This window comes from Falco naumanni, chromosome 1 (genome assembly GCF_017639655.2).
Source record: "Falco naumanni isolate bFalNau1 chromosome 1, bFalNau1.pat, whole genome shotgun sequence".
Lineage (NCBI taxonomy): Eukaryota > Metazoa > Chordata > Aves > Falconiformes > Falconidae > Falco > Falco naumanni.
The window spans coordinates 24,073,661-24,086,012 of NC_054054.1; the positions used below are offsets into that span (position 1 = coordinate 24,073,661).

Sequence of the window (12,352 nt, forward strand, 5' to 3'; positions counted from 1 at the left end):
AAGGTTACTAATTTAGCCTTTTGGGGACTGATAAACGACTGCACTAACTTCTAAGAGAAACAGCCATGCACATACAGTTATGATAAAGCTGACCCCTGCAGAAAGTGATTGCCAAACCCAGGAAATCCCTCACTGAACTTCTCACCCTGGGAGTATCACTGGTGATGCACTTCTGTCGGCTGCTCCTGAGAGCGGCTCAGTTATGCTGATGGGCACCGTTGCCCTGCTACCTACACCCTTTTCTTCCCCTCCCCCTTTTTTTTGAATAGGCTAATTTTAACTTTGGATTTCTTTTTCTTTGCTGGGGAAACAATCATACTGCATTTCTACATGGGGCCAGTGCACAGGACGTAGAGCAGGGCTCCGGCTCCTGCATCCAGATCCACAGAAAGCTGCATTAACATCCTGACAGTGTGAGCTCCCATCTTGGTGGGAAGGGGGATTTTTAAAGCAATTAATTTCCTAGCTGTTAGCCACTTCAGAGAGCACTTAATGGAGGAAAGCACATCTACTTTATCTGGCTAACCAAACAGGAACCGAAGCCTTCCTAACTCTAATCCTAACCCTGGCTGTCTATAAACCCGTCCAGCTGTATGGAGGCAACTGGTAACGTTTTTCCACCACATGTTTTGTCCCCTTCTTTCACTCCTGTGCTCTAGATTTAGGCCCTGATCTTGTAGTCAGTACCATCGGGGTACATCCTTGGACATGCGGCAGAGCCTCCCTGAAGCCAGCATGACACTGGAAACAAGGAAGTACATACGACTGGGGGACTAGTTTAGAGGCACGCTAGCTTGGGAGCCAGATTTCTACACCTGTGGGAGATATGTGAAAACAGGGCAAATGATACTAAATTAAAAACGCACACTGCTTTACATCTCTGCCTTTGTGGCACAGGAACACCGCTGTATAGTGCTTACCTGGAGTGGTAGGACTGATACCAAGGGGTTCCAAGCATACCCTGAGATATTTGCATCATGCTGGGATCGGGTTGGTTCTCTGCAAGTTTGGTTGAATGCCAGGAGTGAGGACGGCCTGGAGTTTCACTCCGCCTAGGTAAAAGCAGAAGGATTTTGCACATTAGCAACAGGCCAGCTCTTCCAAGGATGATGAACGGGAAGTAACACCGACGGTCACATTTAAAATTGCTGGTGCTCACTTCTGTTTCACTGCTACATTCTTGTCTCTTCCAAGCGAATCAAGCACTAATCACACACTGTTCCTGACATATTCACACAACACGCTCCCCCTCATTCTTGCAAGGCAACAGGCACAGGCAGACAAGCGGGTTATCATTGAATGCGGGGGTCTTCCCCTCTTACCTCCTAGCAGAAGCCTTACCCCTCTGGGACGAGCCTGGGGGCCCATTCCCAGGGATCAATTTACAGGCTGGGCTGCATGCAGACTCCCACAGGATGCACCAAGCAGGGCGGCTGCATGTGATTCTTAAGGATGCACTTTTCTCAAAAGCTTCCCTTCATTTTAAAGTGACGGCTGGCAAAGTCATTTAAAGAACCAAATACCATGAGGGGGTGGAAGCTCGCACAATGCTGTTTAGATCTCTCCTCAGCGCTGACAAAAATGCAGGAGAGATATGACAACCAAGTGCCAGCAATGTGCACCCTGCACATCTCCCAGGGCCTTGCAGCCTGCCAGCTGTCCCCCCTGTGAGCTTGGGTGCGGTAGCCCCAGCACAGCACAGCTGCCCTTCGGCTGCTTCAGTCACCTATGCTAAGACCTGCCTCCATCAGCTTTTGGGAGAAAAAAACCAGACAACCTTATTTAAAGCACATAACGGTGCAATGGAAAGTCAAAGCAGGAGATTAGCAATCAAGTACCCTCAACATGCCACATCCTCCCCCTGCTTTCCATGGGGGATCTCTCCCCCTGCTGTAGTACTCATCTCCACAGTTTCTAACTCTTCCTGTGAGAATGAGGAGCAGCACCAGACCTGCGTACCACTGAAGTCCCAAATAAGACAGCCTGCGGGACAACCTTGACTACCTATAAAGCATAAATGCAAGAGAAGGATATGACACGTCTTTAAAAGTGTTTGTCTCACTGAAAATCTTACAGTACAGCGTGTCCTGAATGAGTAAGTAAATAGATAAAAATGCCCTATGCAGATGTAAACCAGACACCGAAAGAGGACTCTCCTAGGATGGCCTAAGATTGTGAAAAGAAATGATACAGAGAAACGTACAAGGTAAAAAAAGATTGCTAGGGTCAGATCCTCTACTAGCACAAGTTAACATTGGCAACAGCCGACGTTCCACGGCATGGAAAAGCATATGCAGAAAATGAGAGGTAGAGCCATTTCACCAGTAGTTCTTCCATTTAGATTGCAGAAGCACAGGTCATTCTCTCATCATCAGCTAAAAGAAGAAAGAAAAGGGGTATTCTTTCCTTTTAGCATTTGTTGTGACAGAATTGTCTTAAGGAAAGCTGAACTGGAGGTTTACAGAGGGTGAGCTGAATTGAGCACTGCTTTACCATTACATGTGTAGGTGCGTTTAAAACAGCGCGCTTTTGTTAAGCTCCTTGCCTAGAGAAACAAGGAGGCTAAACACTGCCGGATGGGAAGTTGACAGAACTGTTTCTTAAGAATAACCTGCTTTCTTGCCTTCTCTGTTGCAGAGATTTAAATTTGTACTACCAAGTAGTATGAGCCTCTAGTATTATCTTTTTTTGCTTGGGAAAGCACGCTGAATGACACAAGCAAAGCACGTTACCCCTTGATTTGATCAGTAAAAAGCTGCAAGGGAGCTGCATAGCCCATCTTCTGAGCCACAGGTATTTAAAACCCTTTTGGTGGATATCCTTGTAATAATACAACACATGGGCAGCAAAGCTGTGAATTTAAGTCAGAAGACATGCCATACCAGCTCAGTGAGGGATAACCTTGCATTGTTTCCACACCTACCTGATCCTGGAAACGTGGATTAAGGGTAACTGAATCTTAGCCAAGCTTAAGCCAAGAGAGGAAGCGCTGCAGTACACATGATCTCCAGCTCATGTTGCAGACTCACACAGGTGATCTCCAAGGAGGTGGCAAGATGGAAGTACGGAGGGTCTCTGTGCACATGTGCACCAAAAGGCAGAGAACAGGGGGCCCAATCCAGTCTCCACTGAATCAGTTGAAAGATTCCTTGAAACAGCACTCTGAGGCTGTAAAGAAAGGCACAGCCAGTGCTGCCGGTGCCTGTGTGTGGGCATTCAGGCAACGCCAAGAAGTTCCTACCTTCAGCCTTCTGTAACACCTGAAAATAGCACCTTGCTTCACCCTACTTCCTTAAGCTTATTTTATAATTATTATTGCCTAATTAGGGAAAAGGACTGGAATTGCAGTGCAATACGACAGCGAGCACCAGAGCATTTAAAGGAGAACAGCTATCTCCCGTTACAGATGGAGAGGGAGCTGAACACAGTTATTCTGCCCATCTTGCAACAGCTTTTGGTTACACTTGCTTTACAGCAGAGCATAACTTTCAGGAAGCAATAAGAACCAGTGCAAGATTAAACTATTTTTGGGAAGTGGGGCAGAACTGCTTTTGTAAAGTCCACAATGTCAGGACCTGAATTATCTCAGACAGATTGGCTAAGTAATAAAACTTGCAAATGCAGCAGCTAATTCTGACTTGAGTGAAGACAAATAAATTATTAGATCTTTAACTGGTATAAATTTGGTGTAGCTCAGTTGTTTTAACAAAACTAGGACCAAGAGCTGACACTTTGCTCTAGGAGGTTGTAGGATTTAAAAATGTAGTAACAACAACAACAACAAAACCTCATCACCTTATCCCTATACTAGTTCCTCAAGGACTGCACCTGTACCATACTTGTGAAAGCATCTGCACAATCTTATTACTAAAAAACTCTCCACTTCAGATAACGGAGAAAGTGATCCCTCTGTTGTAAATGCCAAGGCTGGAAAAGAGCCTCCTGGTTCCTCGTGGACACCTCCAGTGATCAGATAACCTGGGCATCCAGGTCAGGTTGGCATCATGACAAATGCCTTGGGGCGAAGATACCTGGAGAAGTCAGTGGACCTTGATGCAATACTGGCATTTAAATAGTCTCCATGGCAGCTGTAACACTGATTACATACCAGATACTGCCAAATTCACACTGTAAACTGGAAAACCAAAAGGAAAAGAATAGTCTTTAATCTTGTCCAGCTGCTGTTATCTGGGTGCTCCTTGTTGGTATACTAGTCACAGCATTTTCAGACAAAAATGTGACTGGCCATTAGCAGCCTCCTCTAATGCAGTCTGGCAAAGGCTTGATGCAGTCTGGGCTGCAAGTACCATACTAACATTTCTGAGGCTCTCTACCATTTAGATCTGTAGTTCTCTGTTATTAGGAAGAGGTGAGTGCATTCTCTGCAATCTCTGTAGATTATTTTTGTGGATTGTATGCAAAACAGTAATGGAACTTTACAAAGATATCTTTATAACTATCTCTATAACTCTATACTCTACAAATGAATCAGCATCTATAGAAGAGCCATCTGAAGCTATATTCACAGTGTAACTGAAAGGTTGATTTATCTTTTTTCCAAGGTTACAATCTCAAACTATCCAGAACAATGTATTCATTCTTATTTCCAATCTTTACATACTGTTCCTCACCGATGCCAGAGTATATGTAGAACCTGAGCGCCCTGCAATTCAAATGTACTCCAGCCCAGTGTCCTCCAAGAGCTCACAGGACCATCTCTAACCAAAGCAAACAACCTACGTTCTTCAAATTGCCATTTTCATTTTTCCTGTTTGCCTAGAAAAGTTTCCCTTTCCCTAAAGCTCCAAGTAGAGCACCTTCCCCACCCCACCCCCCCCCAGGGGGAGAGAAAAGAGGGAAAGAAAAAGATGTTCAAAAAATCCCTGCAGATTACTCTGTGCCAGCTTTCTGACAGCAGCTTCCAGGTTGCCAGCAGCCAGCAGCACACTTTGGCTGGCGCCGAGGAGCACAGCAATACAGCAATACCAAGTGCTGCTGTCGTAACAAGAACTGCAAGTGGGACTGTCATTATAGCCAGTTTATGGGACCGGTTTCTGTGTTGGGATGAGGAGTGGGAAGGAAGCAGTTCCCCCCCCTCACATGCCATATCCTGGTCTTTCACAGAGCAGGATCCTGGGGCACATCATGGGACATACTTGCTGTGCAGATTAGACCTAGTGGGAGAGTATCAAAGCAAGCTGACGAAGCTAGAACAGAGGGATTTCACAAGGAAAGCACCTTCCCTTAGGAAACAGGCTGGATTTTATCCTTGCAGACAGTAACAGGATGTAACTCAGCCTTTTAGAAAGCTCATGAGTGAAAGCCAGGGAGGGGATGTTGTGGTTGATCAATTAGCAACTCAGAGTCATCAGTGCCCCGCTAAACTGATCTATCCCTACTGCAACACGCCCACAGAGCTTGCAGGGAGTTAAGTTTTCATGTCTCACATCTGTCAAACACATCATCCAAGATGGCTGAATAGAGACCATTTGCAAACAATTCTTCTTCTACCACTGACCTCGCGCTCATTTTTTCTCTGTCCCAGCAAGCTTCAAAATCCTCCTTAGCTGAGATGGGGAACTCTGAAGGTAAAGGCAGCAAAACCTTTCAAGAAGAGCATCTCTCCCCAAGGTGCAGAATCCACCTGCAGATGCAGGCAGGAGCAGTGGCCACTGGGACACATTCCCTGTGACCTGCAGGGATGGTTTTGACTAGCTGCTGGTGTTAATGAGCCAAAGAAAAATGGGAAGAGATAGAGAAGAGAACTAAGGCCAAGAGGGTCACTCTGTGCTATTGCAGGCAAACACAGTCCCTGTGGATGTGCTTTTCCCAAGCAGCCATGTGGCCCAGGTGTGGGAGGTTGCTGGAGCTGGAAGGGATAGCCATGGCCTGGCCTGTTCATCTGGGAGGTGGGAAGGGACGAGGGCTGTGCAGCAGAGACCCTCCTCCTGTAGGAGAGAAGAAAGTTTTGAACACAAAATGCAAAGCTTGTGCCTCTCAGATCCAATCCCAGGCACTGAGACACAAAAGAGAAAGCCAGGAAGGCAGCTGCCCATCCTTACCACGTCACCCTCGCAGGGGTTAAGATTCAGGCTAGTGATATTTTTAAACTAACAAAAAGTATCTGGCAGAGGTAGCATGTCCTGAGCCATACGCCACTGCAGGGTGTAGTATGCTCTTTCTATATGGAGAGATCATGATCACAGCCATTCATGTGCACCCTCCCAGGGCAACTGTGTACCGGCATCGACAGAAAGCATAACCTGCAATCTGAATTTTCACTGGTATGGTCCTGTCTGTAAGATGGTCACATCGAAAAGGAGTGCTAGCAGAACAAGGACACATTCTGCAGACATCCTAAGGCACTGCTGCAGTCCCTATGCCTAGCTATTAAGCAGGAGATGAAGGAAAAACTAAAGCACTCAGAAGCCTATTAGGATTTTGACAGAGCGAGGCCACAATCTACTCAAAGCAACGTCGCTCTTAATTAAGGTTCAGTCATGGTTCTAAAAATAAGCATAACAGATGAGGCCAAGTCGGACCATAATGGCATCAGCTTGATGTGTCTTTCACTGAATCTGTCTTTTTAGGCTCACAGAGCCCTTCTGGTAAATTCTAGGGCAGGAGAGGTCCAGAGTGAGCTCTGTCCCTTCGCAATTTTGAGTAAAAAGAAGGACTCCTGAGAAAGACCTGAAGTATATGAACTGATATTTTATGTCATGGATCTTGGGCAAGAGTGTCTGCTCACCTACAAAGGAAACAGAGTCACACCCCGCACCCCTCTTGACACTCAGATTAAAACCTTCCCTAAGTAAAAATCACACTGAAAAAACCCTCACTTCAAAACACTTAGGTGAAATGTGTGAATATTCTCACAACACTCTTTTCTACAATATGTTCATCTTCACAACTTCTAGAGAGCAACTCCCCACCCAGAGAATCTCTTCAGAGTATCTCACAGTTTTTTAACAGTCTCAGTCTTAAATCAAAACAATAAAAGGAAACACCGTAAGACAAACACCCCAGCTGAGTTCAGGGCTCTCCCCCAGGCCAGTCTGGCCTCAGTTCTCCCTCCAGCCCCTCTCGCAGTGGCACAGGGAGATGTTGTGTCTGTATGTTGTTTCCAGTTGACATGTCGGATGCTATTCGTTTTTTCCCTTTGATGAGCATCACTTGGGACGTCTGGATTGCATCAGACCAGGCCCCAAGTACCATGTCAGAACTGGGAGGCAGGTATTGAGCTCCCTAAAGTCTCTCTGGGCTGAGGAAGCAGAGAATAAGAGGTTTCTGTTCAGATTTCCTACCACTACCATCACCGACTCTTTGGGAAAAACTCCCCACCATACCACTGGAAAGAAAAGCCCTGTGTGAAAGCAGAGATGACAGCCACGTATGTGGATGTACATACAGATTTTTTTCTACCATTCTCAACTCCACCTGCAGGAAATAGCCTGTCCCTCTTCTCCCTCTTCTCTCTCTGGCAGCAAAAGTAGGCAGAGGAAAACAGCGCAGAAAGATTATTCTGTGGATAGGAATGACCAAGGGCACAACAATGGCCATCATGCTGCCTCTAGTAAGGGACAAGGTGCGGACGACTGAGGATACATGAAAGCGTCCAGTGCTGCAGAAAAATTTGCCAGTTTGTAGAGGACCAGAGATGGCTTTTCTTGAAAGAAACTTTCCACCCCAGGCTGCAGAAGGAAGCACTGGGATCGCTTGGAGGTGATGGCAGCTGCGAGCAACGGTCACTCCTTAGCTGAACTTAGGAACAGTCAAACACTGTAATTAATGATTATTGGTCTTGCACGTCACACCTCTGTGTTATCACAATTCTTTGGTAACCCCCAGGCTGTCTTATCTAAGAAAGGGGAATTTATCCATTTTCTAGAAAAGGAAACAAAGGCCCTGAGAGGTGAAGTGACTTACAGGGAATCACCCACCGGGCCTACCGCAGAGTGCCACGCACCGGGCCCTGCGCTGCTGCCTCGCCTTCCCTCTGCCCCAGCATATGTCTGACAGGCAATATTTAGATTGAGGACTTTGCCCTACACAAAGAAAGGGTCCCACTGCCATTCCCTGACACCAACCAAACAACAGGCTTGAACAGGAATGGTGCAGCTTTGGTTGTTGTGTGAGAGGGGATGTATACAAGCTTCATTCTTGTTGATTACTGGATTCAAGGACTTTGTCTTACTGGGATCTTCTGACAGCTTTCTTTTTTAAAGAAAGCATTACCAATTGACATCGTAAGTATGATTTAAATTACAAAATAAAGAGCATTTCAGATCTCTATTTTGAGAAGGTACTTGCCACCAGGATAGCCCATCTGCACCATTCACACAGGACTCCAGTTTAGACACGTGGAAGCCAAGACAGCCTCCTACCTGGTACTTAGAGCAAGTGTAAACTAGAATGAGGAGCTGGTGAGCACTGGATTAAAGATCCTCTGCCACTTTCCTCTTCCTGCTACAATTTTACTCCGTTTTCTTTGCTGGAAGAAGAGGAAGAAAGAACAGATGTGGAAAAGAGAGCTGACTGACTTAGGGTCTTTGAGAGGAACCCTATTATTTCCTGTCTTCTCCAGGCATTCCCATCATCTCTCAGAGCACAAGCAGAAAATCTCAGCAGCCAGACCCTGCAGCAACTTTCCCTGCCTGCAGCTTTGCAGAAGTCAGAAAGCTGCATTGATTTATCCATATTGATGAATTGGCCCAACAGGCTTAATTCAAATAATTTTTCCTCATTCTTCCCCAGTCAGTAAATTAGTTAAAAAGACACAAAACCAAGCATAGCTTAGATTCTTTCACACCCTGATATCAAACACACAGCAACTTGCAACAGGAGAGACTTAGAAACAATGGAAGGAATGTGTTTTCCTAGTCTCGTTCAGTGCTTAGGAGGAACTCAGTGGCTGGCAGCAGAAATGCTGCCCTGTGAGCCTGATTATCCAAATGTAACGTGGACAATGAGTCACGGCAGGTAACCAAGGGGATTTTCAGGGTAAGCATCTCAGACAGTAGCTGGGTTCTCCTCTGAGTTACAGGGCTACAAATCACAGGCAATGCCAATAAATTCAACACCAAAGTGCTAACATAGAAATGATAAATGGCAGAGAAGAAGAAGGTCCTTTAGGTGTGTGCACTGAATAAATGTACGTATCTGCATACATTTGTGTGTGTGTGTATGTGTATGTGTCTGTTCACAACAGACTGCTTGCAAGAAAAAAAAAGACAAAGAGTACCAAGAGGAGTTTAAACTTTTAGCTAGTCAGGTGAACTGGTGATTTAGTCCTAGCTGGGAATTCACCTTCCCACTGTTCCCGCAGGGAGTGGGTGGGATAGCTGGCCACTGGGGACTTACACCAGTGGGGTGAGCGAAATAGCAGATCTGTAGTGATCTAACACAGTTCAAGCCACAGAACAGCTAACAGACTTGTCCCTGAGGGAGACCCCAGGGAAAATTTTAATCACTTTGATACTACACATATTTTTGGTGAAAGACACCCCTGCATTTGGATTTCTAGATGTAATTCTTCCCTCCTTCTCATCTCAGATTGCACTTTACCGATCGATCGGTAGAGCTGCAGTAATGTGGCTGCGCTGGCTGCAATACCACACTGGCCTTGTTTACTTTGCACATCGGAGGAAATGAGGCAAGCCTCAGTAAGCAATTGTTGAGTGTGCAGTCTGGAGGGTGAACTGCAGACAGGTGCTGTGCTGCTCCTTTCCATAGATGCTCAACTGCAACATCTGAGAAACCAGTCCTGAGCTCTGGATTTCCCCTTTGACTAAGGACATTAATTAATCACCCAAAATTTCCAAAACCACTCAGGACTGCTGACAGCCTGTCGTCTTCATCGCCCAGGGTAGAGTCTGCAGAAAGCAAATATGCAGGGGAATTGCATCCGGTGTTAGGACCAAAGCAAAGGTCGCTGAATCTGAAATACTCTCCCACACTCAAATTCTTATACATTAAAGCAACTTCCTGTTTGTAACCAAAGCTTCAGCCTGAGTTACACCAAGGTATGCAGACACAGCCTCCAACACTGCTGGAAAAGTAAAGCAAGACATTGGCTCTGTATCCAAAGTCAAATCAATCCAAGTGAAATGCTAAACTTTGGCGCTTCTGCGAAGATCTGCTACCAGATCGACAGGCAAGCAAGATTTACAGAGGGCATTTGCTGAATAACTCATTGCTATAGGGAGGTGGTAGATCTATGGGGGCTCCTTTCCCAAGTTTGTTGTGGGTCACATATCTCAGGAACTGCAGAATCCCACACCCCAGTCAGAGATAAATCTCTCCCTGGTAAAACTAGCTTGAGGAGAGCTTTTTCAGCCTCTAAAGTCTGCTCTATCTGAGAGAGATATGACTTACGGTGCAAATCCTCATCTTGAGGAAAGCAAAACAAATGTGGTGAGGTCATACACACAAACACCGCTGGACGAGCTGAGCCTTTTCTCCTTCTTTTGCAGCCACCCAAGCTGTGCAGGGCCAGCATCCATAACTGTTTGCAGTGGCTAAAAGCTGGAGCAACTTCACTAAGGTCAGTGAGTTTGCTCCAAAGTGCATCCTTGCTGATAAGATCAGAACATGACTTCACATGTGGCATTCCCTTCTCAGCTTCTCACTGACAGGCACTGGGCCACATTTCCTCCAGCTATAGGAAATCGGTGTAGCTTCTTGACTTTGAGTAAGTCAAGGTCTGGCCTGAACGCAATGTTGCCAATAAAAGTCACTGCTTTGACTTCACAGTGCAAATCTCAGGAGACTGAGACACAAAAATCTATGAGGTCATCCAGACTACCATCTGACTGACATAAGAGGCTCTTTGATGCCAGCAAAAGCTTTGCCTGAGTAAATGCTGTAGCGTTTGGTCCTAAACTGCATGGATAAAGGAAGGAAACCAGGCTCTGCCACAACACTGGCTGATCCAGAGCAACTCAGGAAACTGACTTCTGAAGACATTTAATCATTTAAAAATGCAGCTAGGCACTCAGGAGTCTTGTCACGAATGCTAAACTGCCACTGAAACTCACAGACTCGGAAGAAGCCAGGTGGTTTTGGAAAGCCAGGCCCTTAAAGCTGGGGAGCCACGGCAGGCTTACACCACTTTTGTGGAGATAAGTATCTCCAGCATAAATATGGTTCAGCATCTCTGATGACCTTTACCACCACTAACAAAACTGTTTGAGGAGAAAGGAAACATCTTCCAGCACTTCTCAGTGAATCACTCTCAGGCATACTGGCAGCCAAAGCAGTAATGATTTTACACCCAGCCCTGCGTAGATGTTACTGACATCCATCAATGGTGATGCTTGACTCAAGGCCCAAAAGGTGAATTCATTTCCCTGCTGCTGTGCTGAGGGCAAGGAAGCCTTGGGAAAAGGTGGGCTTGAGTTTAAGAAACCGTTCTGAACCTCTTCCACTGCCTAATGCTGCAGATGTTGGGCATTTGCTCTGCTTCACTCCAGCATTACTGCTGCCCTCGCTCCCGCAGAGGGAAGTGGAGTTTGCCAGCTGCTCTCCAAGAGCAGCATCCACAAAACACACACACCAGATAGGGACACAGACACATGCATCCTCACCTGGTCTTCAGCCGTAACTTAACTCCTCCCGACCACGTGGTTTTGCTGGGCTGAAAGTCAGTGGTCACACAGTCCGGACTAAGTGGGTTGGGAGACAGGTCAGTGCATCCCTTTGCTGCATGTGTGTCCCTGTCAAAAGAAACCAAGGCCATGTACACATCGACACACAAAAAGCTGAGCCCTTGTATCCTACATGCTATAAGGATTTTAGGGAAGAAGGCAATACACAGACCCAGGGGGCAAGGCAGGTGTATCAGTCTAGTTTTTAAAAAACGCAAAGAAAGTATCACAGAAAGCCATGTGTATCCCTTTTGTTCTCTATGTCACTGCCCAGGCAGGCTACAAGAGTGAAATTTTGCTCTCCTTTATACCTAGGCAGTACTCAGCCCCTGTGAGTGCCCCTCACAACCATTTTGGAGGAGCTGCACAATACCACGGCACTGCTTCTCGGTACATGGTACAAAACTCATTACCCTACATCTGCATTTTGGGACTCTAAATCCCCAAGTGTGGAGTTCAGGGGTTCCACTGTGGGATATGCCCTTTCCACACTTAACCACCTTATGAGAGCTCAGGGAACACTGAACACCCGAGACAAAAGCCAAGAGAAAGGTCCACACAGTGACAGCAAGAAAAAAAAAGCCTCTCCCTGCCTCTACTGATATTTCCACAAAGTTAGCAAACAAATATTTACCCTGCTTCATCACACGCGTGCAGAAGTCACACAAACATCGCATAACCACCACTTCAGCTCCTTCCTTCCCCCA

At 46.2% G+C, this 12,352-nt stretch overlaps 1 protein-coding gene across 4 annotated transcripts in view; it reads right to left on the minus strand.

Annotated features, from left to right (window-relative positions):
• The window catches only part of SHROOM3 (shroom family member 3), a 60,047-nt gene that overhangs the window by 29,485 nt on the left and 18,210 nt on the right, over positions 1-12,352 (minus strand). For all 4 annotated transcript variants that reach the window (XM_040585925.1, XM_040585935.1, XM_040585916.1 and 1 more), the window contains exons 2-3: positions 11,586-11,714; positions 921-1,052 (exon numbers count right to left, since the gene is read on the minus strand). In XM_040585925.1, coding sequence (XP_040441859.1) covers positions 921-979 — 59 coding nt within the window. In that variant the 5' untranslated portion in view covers positions 980-1,052; positions 11,586-11,714. The remainder of the gene's footprint in view (positions 1-920; positions 1,053-11,585; positions 11,715-12,352) is intronic.